Genomic DNA, 18,346 nt, shown 5'->3' with positions numbered 1-18,346 from the left:
CTCTTCGGCAGCCATCTAGTCAGTGAGGTCTTTGCCGTCAGCCTGATCTACTCCATAGCCCAACATCGTATCGTGGCTGTTAAAGTCACCAACGTATAGGGCTGGGATTGGTGCACTTGGGAGCACTGGGAGCGCTGCCTTTGGCCATTTTTTTATAATTGGCTTTTACACATTGCAGTTCCCCTATCTTCATTCTGGTGGTGTCGGTGGCTTCTTTTTCAGTTGGTGGGAAGTCGTAGAACTCTTTGATGTGTTCTTCACGTATATGGCCAAGCCATATTTCTGGTGGTAATGGCTCATCGTGAGGTATCCGTGGATGTGATAGGGACTACCATGCAGGGCATCCAAGACGTGTATTTTTTGCAGTGTCAGCACATCAATGTTACGTGTTTTCTTTACGTTCGAGAGATGCTCGCACTTTGCCCGGGAGAGTCTCTCGATGTTCGTTTGTAGGATCCTTGTCCCAGGACCTTATCTGGCGCGTTGTTTGGCCCCGAAGAGGGGCCATTGGCGTGGCTCGTCTTGTTGTTCTGGAGACGAGGCTATCGATGTTCAGTCGCCACTTTGATGGCATTCGTCGCGATTTCTCACTTAACAGAGTGGGCCGCGTGAAGGCTGCCATCTTCCACCCCTGCTGCACACCTGCATGTCCTGTTAAAAACCACACCTGTTTGTAAACAAGGAAAGCAATTGCTGTCTCTTAACACGTTTCAGTTGATTTTGTTTGTCCAGCCGAGAGTTTGAGAGACCATAAGAGATTTTCATTTGCTAGAGGGAGCTAGAGTCACCAAAATAAGAAAAGCAACAACATGAAAACTTGAGTACTACAATAAATCAGAGGAAAAGCGACCACGTTAAAGAAGACATCGACAACGATGCACAAACATGATTAATAATACATATACCGTTGTAATATTAACACGTATCACAAATTGAGTCAGGGTATTATGGTAACTTGGGAAAAGAGACATTGATAGGGAATTCTAGAATGGAGCGGTTCGAGAGAGGAAGCAGAGAGAGAAGTGTCGTGACCTCAAGTGAATGGCGGTTGCTGTTACCTGCAGTGTTGTGGCGGTTGCTGTGACCTGCAGTGTTGTGGCGGTTGATGTGACGTGCAGTGTTGTGGCGGTTGCTGTGACGTGCAGTGTTGTGGCGGTTGATGTGACCTGCAGTGTTGTGGCGGTTGCTGTGACCTGCAGTGTTGTGGCGGTTGATGTGACGTGCAGTGTTGTGGTGGTTGATGTGACCTGCAGTGTTGTGGCGGTTGCTGTGACCTGCAGTGTTGTGGTGGTTGCTGTGACCTGCAGTGTTGTGGCGGTTGCTGTTACCTGCAGTGTTATGGTGGTTGCTGTGACCTGCAGTGTTGTGGCAATTCCTGTTACCTGCAGTGTTGTGGCGGTTGCTGTGACCTGCAGTGTTGTGGTAGTTGCTGTTACCTGCAGTGTTGTGGTGGTTGCTGTTACCTGCAGTGTTGTGGTGGTTGCTGTGACCTGCAGTGTTGTGGCGGTTGCTGTTACCTGCAGTGTTGTGGTGGTTGCTGTTACCTGCAGTGTTGTGGTGGTTGCTGTTACCTGCAGTGTTGTGGTGGTTGCTGTGACCTGCAGTGTTGTGGCGGTTGCTGTTACCTGCAGTGTTGTGGCGGTTGCTGTTACCTGCAGTGTTGTGGTGGTTGCTGTGACCTGCAGTGTTGTGGCAGTTCCTGTTACCTGCAGTGTTATGGCGGTTGCTGTGACCTGCAGTGTTGTGGCGGTTGCTGTTACCTGCAGTGTTGTGGCGGTTGCTGTGACCTGCAGTGTTGTGGCGGTTGCTGTTACCTGCAGTGTTGTGGTGGTTGCTGTGACCTGCAGTGTTGTGGGTGGTTGCTGTGACTTGCGGTGTGGTGGTGGTGCTGTTATCTGTAGTGTGGTGGTGGTGCTGTTATCTGCAGTGTTGTGGTGGCTGCTTCGACCTACAGTGTAGAGGTTTAACAAGTTGTATATCCTGCACTTCAGCAGGGAAAATACTTACCCGAGTCTAGAGGTCACTGTCTTCATCTGAAGTGGAGTTTGTGACTGTCTATTGCCCATAGTGTGGTTATGCAGGAACCAGGAGAGACTCTCAGAAGGTATTCATTGTCTGTCAACTCTTTGTCCAGTAGCGGTGACATGGCCCAGAGTTAGCGCGCTCGCCATTTGTTGCAGTTGTTTACGGTTCGAATCGAGCAACCGTGCGTGATTAATACTGCCAGGTACATTAACTGTAAAAAAACACGTGCCCTCTGTTTCACAGTGGACTTTCAACATCCCATGACGTCCATCGCAGGAGTTAGGCCCATTGTGTCAGTGTTGCGAATCATAATTTTATTTTTTACTACCTGCCTTTTACTCAAATTATTCAGAGCAATCATTGCCCCCAACGTAGAAGTCTTGGCAGGACCCTCCTGACAAAAGAGTCACGAGACTCAGTGAGGCTTTCTTCTGTTAACAAGAATAATGACAATGAATACATAAAATAGCACGAGGATCTGGTCCCTGCTGGGCAGAGCCGTCGCCCTATCTGAGCGGCGGCAGCCTGTTGCCTGCCTCGTGGATGGGCGAGATGGAGCAGCGCCCGGTGCAGGAGGAGAGATTAGGGGGGGCGGCGGGGGGGGTGGGGTGGCGCCGTGTGGTGGCGCTCGTGGACCTGTGCCAGCCCTGAAACCGCCCCCCCCCACCCCACTGGTGAGTGTGGTGGGGGAGCGAGGGAACTGCAGGAGGGGTGAGCTGCTTGGATGAGCGCTCGAGGTTCCCAGGGTCCGCCTCCTCCCTCACTCTGCTATCGCCTACGAGCACTGTGTCTGTTCTCGTTAACGTGACCTGTCGATTCCGCCACCCGTGTTGAGCACTTGGGTATGCCGGTCTCACGACCATTCACGCTGCGGTCAACCAGCGCGCGCTGCACTTCACAATACTCACCCACTCGCTCGCCAACACTGCAGGTCGCAATGATTTTCTCTGCTTCTTCGCTCGCACTGCCACTTTGTAATTCCCTCCTATCGTGTGTTTTTCCAAAGCAACTTCAGCCAAAATAGCTCATTAAGCGAAAACGATGCTCGTATCCCCATTGACTCCCATGTTAAGAGCCGAGTTATTTTCAGTACCAAAATTTGCCCACTCTTGAGCAACTTTTTTTCACGTGAGAAATACAAATTACAATTTTAAAATAAAGAAATAAAATATCAAATGTAACACTTAGCGCACATGAAGAACCACACAGTGCATGCAGGTGCTTGTCCTAAGTGTCTGCAATTAATTAGTGGCAAGACAAAAGACAAAGATCTCCATATAGCCTTAACAGACTGTTGGGGCAAGTGCTGTTAGCGAGCACCTATAAAGGCTGGCACGGCACACTAGGGGGTGGGTTGCCAGCACCACGCCCGACCGCCTTTGTCTCCCTAACAGCACTTTCCCCAACATTGTATTAAGGCTAGAAGGGGGATCTTTGTCTTTGTTTTGATGTCATTAAGTCATTAAACCTCTTGCCAGTCCACGTTTTGTCACTTTGCATAGTTTAAAAATGCACCTAGCCTGGAACGAGAGCCTATGGTGATCTCACGGCCACTTAATGGCGGCTGTTGTTGCGTATATTGCGTGCGTGTGTGTTTAATTCCCTGGAGTTATGAAGTCACTGACTGATAAACAATGATCATTATATTGCGTGTCTGGTCAAGCCATTAACAGTGGCTACCGCCAACACATTATTTGTCTCTGGTCCAACACCAAGGCCACTTTGTGGTAATACAATTAAAGCATTATCGCGGCCTCGTTATTGAGGTGTTTGTATCAATTGACAGACCTCGCCATCAGGATACAGACTGCGGGTAAGGAATTAGATAACATAACATGTGAACTCCTAAAAGTCACTCCAACACTCAAGACACTTAATCTAAGTGTTTGAACAACATCAGTGTATCAACCCGTATCTCAGGATAACATTCTGCGCTACGCTGTTACGAAGCGCACGATACAGGAGAGAAAAACAAAACGTCTGCGCAACACGAATGAACTCATTGTGACTGAGCCCTGCCAGCCAGGCCAGATCTCCGCCTCCTCTACGTGAAATACCTTCTGTGTGTAAGCGTGATGTCTTAGTGAGCCACCAGTGTCTCTCTCTCTCTGATGCACTAGGACCACAATCACCTATTAAGGCTGCACCTGGCCGCTTGCACCCAGTGCTGTGCTGATGGACGGCCGTCGCGCTCCCAGTGTCACACACGGGAGACTCCTTGGTAACACTCAGTTAAACATCACATACCCTTGATGGTGACCCCACTAGGGTCACCTTGCGCTGGACATGTGAGTCCTGAACGAAATGAACCTCCTATGAATCGTACGGAGGTGCGCGCAGATGAATAATGCGCACTTTAGTAATCACGTCAGTAGCAATGCTGCAGTTGCACCATGACAAGGAGCATTTTTGCTCAAAAGCAGTGGGTTTCTACGTATTGGGTGGGGTTCGAAGCTGTGTGCAATTACCAGCTCAATACAAGAGCAGAGGAGGGGCTCTAGACCCAAGCATTGTTAGCAACAACAACACACTTAATGTAGGCTGCGTTCAGCTCAAAGCGTGCAGAGGAGCACCCGCGAGACAATGAGTTGTATACATTCGTATTCCATAAAGCAAAGTTTACTTCTAAGCACAGTCCTGCTTGGCAAGCCTTGCCTTCTGCAGTAGCTCGACAAAGTCCTATTTTATGAGCAGAGCATTCGGAGTCTGATGCAGAAGCTGACTTTGTGGATTCCGAGTCAATGTTTACAAATTGGTTTATCGACTTTAACCCCCCAGAATATTGAGTTAACAGGAAGGGGATTTCTCCCGTCGCCTGATGAGGCTGGCTGTTGTAATTACTGGCAGAATGTCGTACTCGAATTGTAAATATTGTGGGGTTACTCTCCCAACACACCGGTGTGCTGAACAAGTAACGAATGTGACATACCTTACTAATTGTATTATTTTATCTGCCCTAATCCCGAAAAATAAGCCTTTGTAATTATTTCCAGGATGCTGTTTGTAGCCTTTGGGAATTTCATTGCAGGATTGTAAAACACAGCTGCCATCAAGTCTCGGGGTCACCCCCCTCTCTTCACGCCTTACGCCCCAAGCATGTGAACGACAAGTTGTTATCTTCACCTCTCCACGCATGGTTGAGAGAGCTGTTGCCACCAAGTCTGTGGTCACTCCCTTCCATTAATTACCGCGGCCCTGTTGATTAGACTGTCATTGTCTCTCCCCTTCTCCAGGACAAGGAATTCTTGATTTTCCTGTGACTCCATGTCGCTCTTTGTGATTGTAATTCACGGTTGAAAAGGTAGTTTCCAACAAGTCTGTGGCCACTCCTTACTATTTGTATTCTTATTTCACCAGGTAAGGCCCGCTGAGCTGTATCATACCTCTTTTTCAGAGGCCACATGGCCACAAATGATAGCTCAACTGAGTGGCTTATTGTGTGGAAAATTATAGCAGTGAAATGTTCTAAAATAATATTTCTGAACGAGCGCATAGGTGGTTACACAGAGATGATGAATCTGAAAGTTAATCTTCACGTGTCTACTTAAAATGCTCGTGAGCAACCTTTGGATTTATTAACATTTCTGGAAAAGCCGCATGTACAACATCATTTTGTGTCAACACCCGTTTATGATGTTGGCCAAATATCGCCATAGAGCACAGAGCTTGGGTAATTGTTGGCGCCGGCTCTGGCTGCCGTGGGTTCACCGCGAGTGACAAAACTGCGCGCGTTACAATCTCTACAGTGTTTTGAGATGCAATGAGCGTGAATGACGCTGTACACTTTTTTTGTTGCTATTTTTTTATTTTAGCAGGTAAGGCCCACTGAGCTATATAGGTATCTTTCAGAAGCAATCTGGCTATCACGAATGATAGTTCAACAAAGTGGCTTATTATCTCGTGGAGGGAGAAACAGGAGGAACCAGAGAAAAATCCACGCGACCATGGGGAGAACATGCCAACTCCAAATATACAGGAGTCAGGTTCAGGATTGAACCCACGGCCTCTTGTATACCAGGCGAGGTAGTTAACTTCTTGCCACCGTTCTATTGTTCTTGATTGCTATTATTATTATTCTGCTGCCCTTGGTTTCCCTGCACTGTATTGCTACTGGGTATTGGAAAGAGCATCTTTAAAGAAACTCGATTTTTATATTCTTAGTTTTTTCGGTAAAGTCACGTTGAAGAGAAACAACAAAATAACAAAATATATATAAAACAATAAAAAATTCTCACGACGTTTCGACCATAACTCAAACGGTCATCATCACACACCTGATGATGACCGTTTGAGTTATGGTCGAAACGTCGTGAGAATTTTTTATTGTTTTATATATATTTTGTTATTTTGTTGTTTCTCTTCAACGTGACTTTACCGAAAAAACTAAGAATATGAATTACTGCAGTCACGAAAGCTTTAAATCAAAACTCGATTTTCTTCAGGGCATGAGGAAGATCGAATAATCGACTCCCACCCAGGGGCTCGGAGAAACATCTTCTTCCCCCGACTCACTTCCTGCCCTGCTCGCGCGCCCCAATACCAAACGAGGCCCTTTCATGACTAAACTCACAGTTGCACAATACTCAAAGTGCCTATGCATACATACCAACAGCCCGCATCACAATTGAGGTCAGAGCTATGCCATGTCAGCACCTGCGGCTTACTGCTGCATGGGTTAAACTTAGTACCACTTTGTGTGCAAGTCTACTGATGCACTTTATACAATGTTATTGCTTTTGTTAATTTGGTGACCCTGGTCACACTGCAGTTAAACTGAATAAAAATGAACCTGACCAGACAATAAAAGAACGGCTCACAATCAGGAGGTTCAGAGTTCAAACCTGGCTGGGGGTTGGCTCAGCCAATCATCCCTGAGTGGTCGATAAAATAACTACCACTTCGTGTGGAAGTCAACAGTGGTTGTTGTAGGGATAGACTCGCCCCCACAATAGGAATAAGGAATTGCCACACTGGTTCTGCAGGACTGTAAACGGGAGAAAGTCCCTCCATTTCACTATGACTTTTTGACTTTGCTTAGAGCCCTGGGTGATTGCGGCAGACAGGCCTTGCCACTCGCAGCCGATAACGTTTATGATAACTTGAGTGTGCGGGGGGGGTGGGGGCTCCCGGCGGGGCTGGCGGCGATGGGGACACTCGAGGCTGCCCCTTGTCCACGGTGCGCACGGTCGAGGTCGAACGATCGGCCCAGCCGCCAACCTTTGTCCTGCGCTGCCGCCACCACTACGCTCATGTGACTCGTGCCCTTGGTGGCGTGCGGGTACAAAGACCACAACGGCACTCCACGCGTGCAGGTGCAATTGGGCCAGAAGGGTGGTGGCGGGGGAGTGGCACAGCCACAGGGAGCCCAGCCAGTGCTTCATGGACTGTAGCACCGCAGTCCATAAAATGGTTACACGCGCGGTCGCGTTCTCCTTCGTTGGCACACTTCATCGAGTATATTGGGCCACTTTTTCAGAATTCTAGAGCTGCTCTGCGAACCTGTATCAGTGGGGCAACGTGGATGATTTGAGGTGGCACTGCCTGGATCCGGTCGCTTATCGCCGTTCCGCGCTCGCCCTCCTGGTTCCGGCATAGCGATTCGGTCTCGGCTCGGTCCGTTCACCCGAAGCCAGCAAGCCCTTACCCCACCCACCCCCCAGACCCAGGGGAGATGCACGTGGGCTGGGATTAAGTGCCCCCTCCCATCGCCGCCCTCTGTCCCCCCCCCCCACCGCGTCCCCATGTGCTCGCATGACAGCACATGGGCGTGCAGCTGATCACTCGGCAGAACCAGTCCGTCTGGCGCGGCGGCGTGTTGATCATGCCTGGCAGCCCAGAGACGTTGGCCTGCATAGGTGAACGTACAGCAACGTGGAGGCAGGGTGAGTGCGAGATGGCACAGGAATGAAGGAAGAGGGGGAGGCGGCGTTGAGAAAATGAGAAATTTCACTCTAAAAGCCGATTGAGGAACCAGTGGCAGTGCACGTCGCTGGGCGAACGGAAGATCGGACCTCACCGTGGGGAGCGGGAAGCCTCGGGGTGGTTGCACGACAGCCGGATGAGATAGAGCGGCGCCGGTAGGATCCCTCCGTGGCTACCGTGAACCCCCCCCCCTGCCCTCGCCCAGTGCGGTGCTCGATCGCATCTGCTGGATCTGGTTCGCATTGTCGCAGCTGTCTGCGAGGGTACAATTTGGAGTAAGTGGATTAGCGAATGCATGGAGAAGGGAGAGGACCGACAGGGCTCGGCACTGAGGGCGCTGCTCTCACGGCTCCACTGCTTCTTCTGCGGTTGCTGGCGCCCAGGTGAGTGGCCGGCGCACCTCTCTGTCCCGTGGCCCTTGTTGTTGGAGCGAATTAGAAAATTTGGTTCAGTTTGCAATTTAATATTTCCCCCAGCGTTACTGCAGCTTTTGTCATGATGGTGACCCCGGACACTCTTGAGACTGTCCTGGACTCTTGCGTTGTCGCCACGTTAAACTAAATAAATAAACTTCAACGTGAGTAGGTGGCCCAACGGTCAAGCGAGCGGCTCGCAGTCGCGAGGTTACGAGTTAAAATCCTGTTTAGGGGTTGACTCAGCCCATCATCCCTCCCTCTGGGGTCAATAAAATGAGGACCACTTTGTGGTGGAGTCAACTGCAAGTGGTTGTCCTATGCATAGACTTGCCCCTGTCATGATAATGAGGAATTTCCTCCTGTCTCAGGGCTGTGAAACAGGAGATGAGTACCGCTTCATTGTTCATTTTAGCACAAAACACTTTGACTTTTCACCTTTGTTTTCACTTTAACTTGGTTGTGCATGTTGGCCAGGAGTCCCCATGCCAAAGAGATTCGCTCTCCTCCACGGCCACCCGAGCCGCGTCATTGTTCGCACGGCCCCATCACTCGTTACTGCGTGGCGCCGTATCCCGGTGGCCGTGTAAACCTAGCCGGCCCCACCGCCATGCATTCCACCTGATGATTTTGTAAATCTCTCATTCCATGACTTGCCTGGTCTCGCTCACAAAAGAGATGTCACATTGCAGCGGGGTTGTGCTTCATTTTACATCAAGGAATCGATCGATCGGTTGACCGGTGCTGCCGGCTAAGGCGGCAGGGATGAGTGACATTTGTAGCGGAGGGGTGATTGAGCAGCGTGGCGGTGGTGAAGTGGGGTGGTTGTTGTTGCTGCGCTGGAATGGTTGGTGGTTGTGCGGTGGTGGTTGTTGCTGTTGGTATCACGGTACGGGTGGTGCTGTGTCCCTGCCACTTTATCTGCATGTGTTTTGTGTTCACCTTATCGGTGTTTAGCCGATAATAACATATGCTTACAGTGCACACACATGCTGGTGGTGCTGTAACCTCTATCTCTTGTCCCTATTAAACCATAAACGATAAATATTGCCAAATGAACAACCACGCGTGTAAATTCACGCTTCGTAAAGGTGCGTTGTCAGGAACTATTATTGATGCGGTCCTCACTATTTCTTTTAATTTATATTTTGCAGAGGGCAGCGTGCCCTACGTTCTAAAGTCAGGCACACCACAATTGCCAAGCGAGGGATTTTCCCCTCCGTGAACGTTTGTTCCTTGGTCGTCGCGGCTCTCCGCGCCGCGGTGACCGACGCGGAATGTACGCGCGACAGAGCGCTTCATGTGCCAATACCTGTGCTGGGTTTCGAGTGGTGCGGGTATCTCATGAATCGCTGCGCTCGTAGCAGATGCTGTCGACGCGGCCCTCCTGCTATAAGGAAACCTGTGCAGGGCTATTCGAGGCTCTGTGGCTTTGCGACACGTCGGAATGCTGCTTCGGTTTTGTCCACAACTGTATTCATTTTTTTCTTCAACATAACAATGACCATCACTCGGCAGCATGCTTCTGGAAGTGGCATTTGTTTTTCGTGCAGGAAATATCTGTGCTAACAGACCGTGCCTGCATTAAAATAGCAGTTGCTCTGGAGGGTTGAGGTTCGACTTGTACGGATTTATTTACGTAACCCCGTTAACTCACCTGGAGTAACACGTGACCACCGCGACTGGCTTGGCCCTGCCGCGCGCCGCAGCGATTCGCGCATCTAGCTGAAACTGGAGCCCCTGCTGTTGTGAAATCAGCAGTGGAGGAGCACTTGGGCAGAGTTCTTGGACAGAGTTAAGAGAAGCAGCAGTTGTGGCGATTGATATCCAGCACTCACCGATTCACTCCAGACACTCACTCACCGATTCACTCCAGACACTCACTCACCGATTCACTCCAGACACTCACTCACCGATTCACTCCAGACACTCACTCACCGATTCACTCCAGACACTCACTCACCGATTCACTCCAGACACTCACTCACCGATTCACTCCAGACACTCACTCACCGATTCACTCCAGACACTCACTCACCAATTCACTCCAGACACTCACTCACCGATTCACTCCAGACATTCACTCACCGATTCACTCCAGACACTCACTCACCGATTCACTCCAGACACTCACTCATATTGAGAACTTGGTCTGCTAGACTGACTGGTTTGTCTTATCCATGCTGTGTTCAACTACTACACTGCTGGCCACAACAACACACTCACCCACACATTCGCTCACCAACCCTCACAATCACTCACTAACCCACACAACAACCCCCATTGCCACTAAGTGGCGGTGACGTCACCATGGCGCTTGTGCCAGATTATGTGGATGTTGAGGTCACGTGCAGTGTGGAACGCCCGCTGGCAGGAGGTCACAGGGCAGACCCAGGTGCCACGGGTCGACTGACTGAGATGTCTGGCCGATGCACAACCTGTGTCCCCTACTGTGCCAACTTGCTGTGCTTTAGCCACCTGGCACTCCGCTCCTTGTTGTGAGCGTCGCTCCTCCGGCCTCCGTTGTTGTTGGAGGGCGACTGCCTCCAACTGCCCAGTAGCGTTTCTTCACGAGCCTCCTTCACAGAGGCAGATCTTGACACCGCTGGTACCAGTCATCGGCAAATCCGCTCAGCTCCACATCCTCTTGTACCACATCACTCCATCTCTTCTCTAGCCTGTGCCGTGCCCGTTTAGCCCCCTCTGTCCTGCCAAGCAAAAGCATGCGGGCTACGTGAAGGGGACCACCAGGCCATCCTTCCAATCCTGCAGAACCGTCCAGTCGTCGAGACTGTGCACAGACTGCCCTACATGACATAATAACAATCGCCACCCTCCCTCAGCGTTTCACTTGGGAGATCATCTCTGCCCGGTGCCTTTCCTGGTCTCGGACTCTGGATTGCCTTTAGTACTTCCTCAACAGATAGCACCTCAGCTAGCCACTCGCAGGGGGTGACTACTTGTTCCAATATTTGAGGCACAGCAGCCTCAGCAGGGTCATCCCCACTTTGCCCCATGATTTTTTCCAATCTGAGGGATTTTCCCTCCCCCAAGACTTCACAGAAATGCTCAGCAAATCTGCAAACCTGTTCCTGGGGGTTAGAGATTAGATCACCATTCTTTCCCATAATGATGGTGATAGGTGTGGCACTACAAGTTACTTTTTTGAGGGAATAAAATAGTGATTTGTGATTGCGGGCCACTGAGGCAGATTCCATCTCCACCACCCATCCTTGCAGCGCCTCACGGCTCTCGGAACCTCTAAGCGAAGGCTGCGGTAAGCCTCCTCATTCTCTGATGTGGGATGCTGTAGACAATGAGAGTGGGCCTGTTGCTTTTTCTCAGCCAGCCTGGACACCTCCTCTGTCAGCCAGGGTCTCTGTTAGACTCGGTCACTAACCCCACACACTCACTTACTAACCCTCACTCAATCACCCACTTACTCACCCACTCACTTGCTCACTACACTGCAGGTCACGGCATTTATTGCTCTGCTTCTTCCCTCCTCCAGTCTGGAATTCTCTAAAATTGTCTCTTTTCCCAAATTCTCATAACAACCTTGCTCAATCTAAGAAACGTGTTTATACCTATCGATGCCAACTTTATCCTGTTGTTTGTTGCTGGCCGCTTTTCCATTCTGGTCTTTCAGCCCTGAGCAGATAAAACACACACTGTGTGCATGGCCGCTGAGTTGGCTGGTTAGGGCCTTGTAGTAATGAGACAACATCAAGGTTTTCCTTGGGGCTCTGAGACAGGACCCTGAGAAACTCTCCAAGGAAAGGCGCCCGAGCAGCCGGGGTGCAGGGCAGTGGCTCTGCGTGCGTGCCCCCTCCTCGGGCGATCAGAGAATCCACAGAGCCGCACGGCTACGCCACAACCGAGCCCCCTGGGGAGAACTCAAATGGCGATGCTTCGTGTTGTCCTTATGGTAGTCTGCGTAGGCTGGTTGAGCGTCGTGGCGGCCATTTTTCTCGCCCTTCCTACCCCGCGCGTCGCGTGCGCCGCGTCACACGGGGCCATTGAAACGTCCGTGCGGTTCGTGCGTGCCAACGTGCTTCCTCGCGCTCGCCGGCGTCTCTCGTGCGTTTCTCCGCGCAGAGGCCGCCGGCAGCCAGGAAGGCATCTTCTCCCCGTCGCTCGCGTCCCTGCAGTCCCAGGCGACGGCCGCCGGGGGGGCGGCGTCGGGAGGCCCCGCGGGCCAGGCGACCTCTCAGGCCGCGCAGCGAGCGGCCGGGGCGGCGGCCTCGGCCACGACCCCCCAAGCGTCCCCCGCCGCGCAGCGCGGCGGCAAGGCGCTGCGCAAATGGCTCAAGAGCCCCGTGCGACGCCTCAGCAGCAGCAAAGCGGAAGGGGGTGGCCGCAAGGGGGCCGCAGGCAAAGCGGCCAAGAAAGGGGGCCGCAAGGGAGAGGAACCCGCAGGCCTGGAGAATGGAGGTGCCATGCTCGACGAGGGACCTGGGGAGGTGAGGCTTGCACCGAGGAGAATGATGAAAACCGATTTGCATAAAGAAAAATAATTGTTTGCTAAGGAGCAGGTATTGAGGCCCAGATTTCCAAGTGACCAACAACAAACGGCACCGTCAAAGTTGTAATAGATATGGAGTCAGCATGCTTCTTAAATCGAGCGAGGTTTTTAAATGAGCTTAGGGAAAGGAGATGTGGAGCAGTGCGAGGGAAGATCCAGAAAGAGAAATGTCGTGATTTGCAGTGCGGTGGATGAGAAGAAGCAGTCAGTGTGGTAGACCAAGCCTTCAACATGTGTGGAGGAGTCGATGAGTGAAGTTCAAGGGAACAGTAACCGTGGTAGTAGCGATATAAGAGTCATCAGGGGGTGACTGACCACCGGTGAGCGAGTGACTGTAGTGAATCGGCGAGTGCTGGATCATAAATCACCCTGACTCTAAACTCTATCCGGCGCAGTGAGGGAGGAACTGGGTGCTCCAACCCGGCTATGACAGCAGCGGGGCTCCAGCTTCGGCTTGAGGTGTGCTCGTGATTGACGGAGCTCTCGTTTTGTCGCACGCTGCTCGTGCTGATGTGGCACTGCCGGCGATTACGGTCGCCTGCTGCGTGTGCCGCAGGCCGGGAAGAAGGCCGCCGCCGGTGCCTCGAAGGGTGACTCCATGGCGATGAGCACGTGTGTGGAGGAGGAGGCCGAGGATGGAGCCGAGAGTCTGCCTCTGCCCCCACCCATGGCCATTCAGCAGCACAACCTCCTGCAGGAGGTATGGCTGCTAGCAGTACACTCGGTCACTCACTCGTCACTAACTCACTCATCCATCCGTCTACCGGCTCGGTTACTCTCGAGGCCACTGACCTCGCTGATTCCTTCACCCGCATCCCCACTTGCGCGCTAACTCCCTCACAGACCCGCTCACTTTCTCAGTCACCCTCTTACTTACTCGCTTGCTCGCTCATCCACGCACTCACTGTTTCTCTCACCTACTCGCTCACTCACCCATTGCACACGCTCATTAGCGTGTCCACCCGCCCACCCACCCACCCAACCACGCGGCCACACTCCCACCCATCCTTGCATGAATATCTGCACGCACACGAGCACAAGCGTACCACAATCCCGCTCGCACACATCCCGCTTTTCGCTGAAAGCGCACACGCCTGCACATGTCCGCGCACGGACACGCACACAAAGAGCGCAGCGTGCCCGTGACCTTGCGCGAGCGCATACGTACATACGTGCATGCCAGCACGTGTACATACGTATATACGTACGTACGTACGCGCGCGCGTGCTGAAGCACGCCGACTCGTACGCAGGCGCGCAGGCTGCCCGGCGACGCACGCACGGGCCCGCGTCCCCGCACGCTCGCCCAGCTCCTCTCCGTTTGCGTCATTGTGCCGGCTGCATGGCGTGGTGCGCCCCGCGCGCGGCCACTCTCATCCTGCCGCTGTTGAGGTGGTTTTCTAACCGGCGGCCTTCTTTCTGTTTTCTCTCAGAGACCCTAACCCATTCCACCGCCCCGAGCCCCCCGCCTCCTCGCTCGCTCACTCTCTTGCTGTCGCTCTTGCGATTGAACCGTGCTGCCCTGGCCTTGTGTGTTGTGTGCATGGACATTGGCTGCGTGCGTGTGCGTCTTACAGTGCTGTGCATGCATTGGTGTGAAAATATAAGGAAGTGTAGCCGTACACCTCTTTACATTGGTATGAGTGTAGTCATGATTGTGGGTATGAGTGTAAATATGAGTTTAATGACAATTGTGGCTCCGAGTGTAGATACGAGTGTCGTGACGAGTGTAGATACGAGTGTAGATACGAGTGTAGATACGAGTGTAGTCACGAGTGTAGTCACGAGTGTAGTCATTGTAGTCACGAGTGTAGATACGAGTGTAGATACGAGTGTAGTCATTGTAGTCACGAGTGTAGATACGAGTAGTCACGAGTGTAGTCATTGTAGATACGAGTGTAGATATGAGTGTAGATACGAGTGTAGTCATTGTAGATACGAGTGTAGATACGAGTGTAGATACGAGTGTAGATACGAGTGTAGTCATTGTAGTCACACGTGTAGATTCGAGTGTCGTCACGAGTGTAGTGACGATTGTAGGTACGAGTGTAGTGACGATTGTAGGTACGAGTGTAGGTACGAGTGGAGTGACGAGTGTCATCATGAGTTTTTCGTCACGAGTGTCGTGATGAGTGTGGGTACGAGTGTAGGTACGAGTGTCGTCACGAGTGTAGGTACGAGTGTAGTGACGATTGTAGGTACGAGTGTCGTGATGAGTGTAGGTACGAGTGTAGTGACTATTGTAGGTACGAGTGTCATCACGAGTGTAGGTACGAGTGTAGGTACGAGTGTAGGTACGAGTGTCGTCACGAGTGTAGGTACGAGTGTCGTGATGAGTGTCGTCACGAGTGTAGGTTCGAGTGTAGTGACGAGTGTAGGTACGAGTGTAGGTACGAGTGTCGTGATGAGTGTAGGTACGAGTGTCGTCACGAGTGTAGGTACGAGTGTCGTCACGAGTGTAGGTACGAGTGTAGGTACGAGTGTCGTCACGAGTGTAGTGACGAGTGTAGGTACGAGTGTCGTGATGAGTGTGTAGGTACGAGTGTCGTCACGAGTGTAGGTACGAGTGTCGTCACGAGTGTAGGTACGATTGTAGGTACGAGTGTCGTCACGAGTGTAGGTACGAGTGTAGGTACGAGTGTCGTGATGAGTGTGTAGGTACGAGTGTCGTCACGAGTGTAGTGACGAGTGTAGTGACGAGTGTAGAGACGAGCGTTTTGAGTTTTCGATGCACGGACCTCAGTCCCTAGTCACATGAGCAGCTCGCACCAAAAGAGGATGTGAAGACTGATGATGATGAGGAGGAGGAATTTACTGCTGTCTTGTGCATTGTCAGGGTTTTGAGTTCCACGCATATTTATCATTCCATTGTACGTGTTTATTTTTTTATTTAAAGGACATTTTTCACTAAAATAAAACAAATATTCTCAGTGCATCGGCGACGATGGCCGCTCGGCTCGTTTCGGCTCGTGACAACGTCCAGTCCAGAACGTGATGAGCCAGTTTCAGCAGAAGCCTCTCAACCCCAGTGATAAATCCCCTCGAGCTGAAGGCAGCTCGCACGAGCCAGGCCAGGGCTAGCGGGGTCCGATCCTGGCAATCTACTTCTCAAGGCAGAAAGTATTTATTATCCTGTTCGGGGAGCTACACCTTCACTTGCAGTACTTTCAGATTTTAAAGTGAGTGTGTGGGAGCGTGTTTGTTTGTACAAGTAGTGTGAATGAGTGTATAGTGCGTGTACGTGTAGTGTATGGGAGTGTGCGTGAGTATGCGTGTTGTGCATGAGTGAGGTAGCGCTACGCTACGAACCCGGCGACCTGAGTTCGATTCCCGCTCACGGCCAAAACCAGTGACGATTATCTGAACTGGTGCTGGGCCTCCCCTAGGTCGACTCGGCCTCAAAATGGTACAATATGCAAACATCGCTACTGGGGAAACAAAGGCGGTTGGGCATGGTGCTGGCCACCGTGCCGACCTTTATTGGTGCTACTCGCGAACAGCATTTGCCCCACAAGTCTGTTAAGGCTACATGGGGGATCTCTGTCTTTGTGCATGAGTGTGAACTGCCTTTAAGTGTGTATGTTTACGTGTGTGCATCGTGTACGAGTGTGCTTAGTATACAGCGGGTTGCGTGAGTATGCATCTGTGTGGCGTGCATGAGTGTGTTTATTTCTGTGTGTATGAGTGTGAATGTCAATCTGGTCATAGGTCTGCCCTCCACCCCCCGCATGGCGCTGTTCTTCTCATTTCTGCTGCCACCGCACACCCCACCGTGCCCCACCCCGCATGCCCTCTCCTGCCCTCATCCCCCCGAGCCCCCGCTCCCCACCCCCCTCCGCTGCCTCTGCTGGGCTGCGTGCGATCTAGCTCCGGCCCAGCCGTCCGGTGAGCCCCACTGCCCAGCACCGCCGTCGCTGGGTCTCATCCCAACGCACACGCATGCACTCGCTCGCTCAACTACCACAACACTGGCTCGCTCAACAACCACTCGCTCGCTCACTCACGCATACAACACTCGCGCAGCGATACAGCCGTAAACACAGAGCTGCGCGGTATTTGTGCACGCCGGCGCGTCGACAAATGAATGCTGACTACTGCGCACACGCTAATGCACACGCTTGTACACGCGCTAGCACACTCGCCCGCCACGCGCTCGCACCCACACAGACGTGCGCCCCTCTGCTGCGCCGCGTGTGTGTGGCGGCACGGCCTTCACAGAGGGACGTGTGTTTGGTTTGAATGCCTTTCCCTCCTCCCTGGCGAGGAACCCGTGAGCGATGCTCCCGCGAGTTCCCCCTCTCCTTGCCCCTGCTGCCGTTTCCTCTGATCGTTGAGCTCTTCTTCCAGTGACGATTCTGATGGGCGAGTGCTCCCCTTCCTGTGCAAACCTCTGCCTCCACCCCCGCTCCCACCTTTGCCCTCAACTCGTCCCCACCTGATGGCCCTTACCCTGCGCTGCCCGTTTCCCTCCTCCTGCCTGCTCTTGCAGCCCGCTTACCTGTCTGTCCCTGCCTCCTGTGGGGAGGCCCGAACCCCGACCGGCGATCCCTCCCGCTCAGTAAGTGTCACGGCTGCCCGTCGCGATCGTAATCACTCGCGGGGTGCGGTGGGAATACGTGGCTGGTCTGAGTCTCCGCTCTCCCCCTTCTCGCTGAAGGCAGCACAGAGAGGAAGAATCGGCTCTGTCTCCACGTCAGGTTTTTTTGTCTCTAATTGTTATTTTATATAGAGTTGATGAGCGCAAGCCCAAAAAGTGAACCATCCAGCAACAAGCAACACGATTGAAGTTGTAATAGATAGAGGTAACACGTGTCTTTGAATCGAGAAAACTGATTAGAGGAGCATGGGATAAGAGACGATGGGAGGGAATTCCAAAGTGGAGCAGTGCGAAGGACGAAGCAGAGAGGGGAGTGTTGTGACCAGCAGTGTGGTGGTTGAACACAGCATGGATGAGATGGAACAGTAGGCATGTACACTCACTCACTCTGTCTCTGTATAGACATAGTGAGGGAAAAAAGTATTTGATCCCCTGCTGATTTTGTACGTTTGCCCACTGACAAAGAAATGATCAGTCTATAATTTTAATGGTAGGTTTATTTGAACAGTGAGAGACAGAATAACAGCAAAAAATCCAGAAAAACGCATGTCAAAAATGTTATAAATTGATTTGCATTTTAATGAGGGAAATAAGTATTTGACTCCCTCTCAATCAGAAAGATTTCTGGCTCCCAGGTGTCGTTAATACAGGTAACGAGCTGAGATTAGGAGCACACTCTTAAAGGGAGTGCTCCTAATCTCAGCTTGTTACCTGTATAAAAGACACCTGTCCACAGAAGGAATCAATCAATCAGATTCCAAACTCTCCATCATGGCCAAGACCAAAGAGCTCTCCAAGGATGTCAGGGACAAGATTGTAGACCTACACAAGGCTGGAATGGGCTACAAGACCATTGCCAAGCAGC

General features: G+C 51.8%; 1 protein-coding gene across 8 annotated transcripts in view; it reads left to right on the top strand.

Moving 5' to 3' along the window:
- LOC116941117 (kalirin-like) overlaps positions 1-18,346 on the top strand; it is a 94,853-nt gene that overhangs the window by 53,862 nt on the left and 22,645 nt on the right. For 5 of the 8 annotated variants that reach the window (XM_032951801.2, XM_032951796.2, XM_032951798.2 and 2 more), the window contains exons 36-38: positions 12,459-12,823; positions 13,442-13,585; positions 17,374-17,442. In XM_032951801.2, the coding sequence (XP_032807692.1) occupies positions 12,459-12,823; positions 13,442-13,585; positions 17,374-17,442 (578 nt within the window). Of the gene's footprint in view, positions 1-12,458; positions 12,824-13,441; positions 13,586-14,317; positions 16,770-17,373; positions 17,443-18,346 lie in introns of those variants that run through there. The other 3 variants (XR_012941375.1, XR_012941374.1, XM_032951800.2) reach the window with 3 other exon arrangements.

Source organism: Petromyzon marinus, chromosome 10 (genome assembly GCF_048934315.1).
Source record: "Petromyzon marinus isolate PM22_M1 ecotype Great Lakes invasive population chromosome 10, UKy_Petmar_22M1.pri1.0, whole genome shotgun sequence".
NCBI lineage: Eukaryota > Metazoa > Chordata > Hyperoartia > Petromyzontiformes > Petromyzontidae > Petromyzon > Petromyzon marinus.
This window is presented reverse-complemented; position numbering and strand designations above follow the sequence as displayed.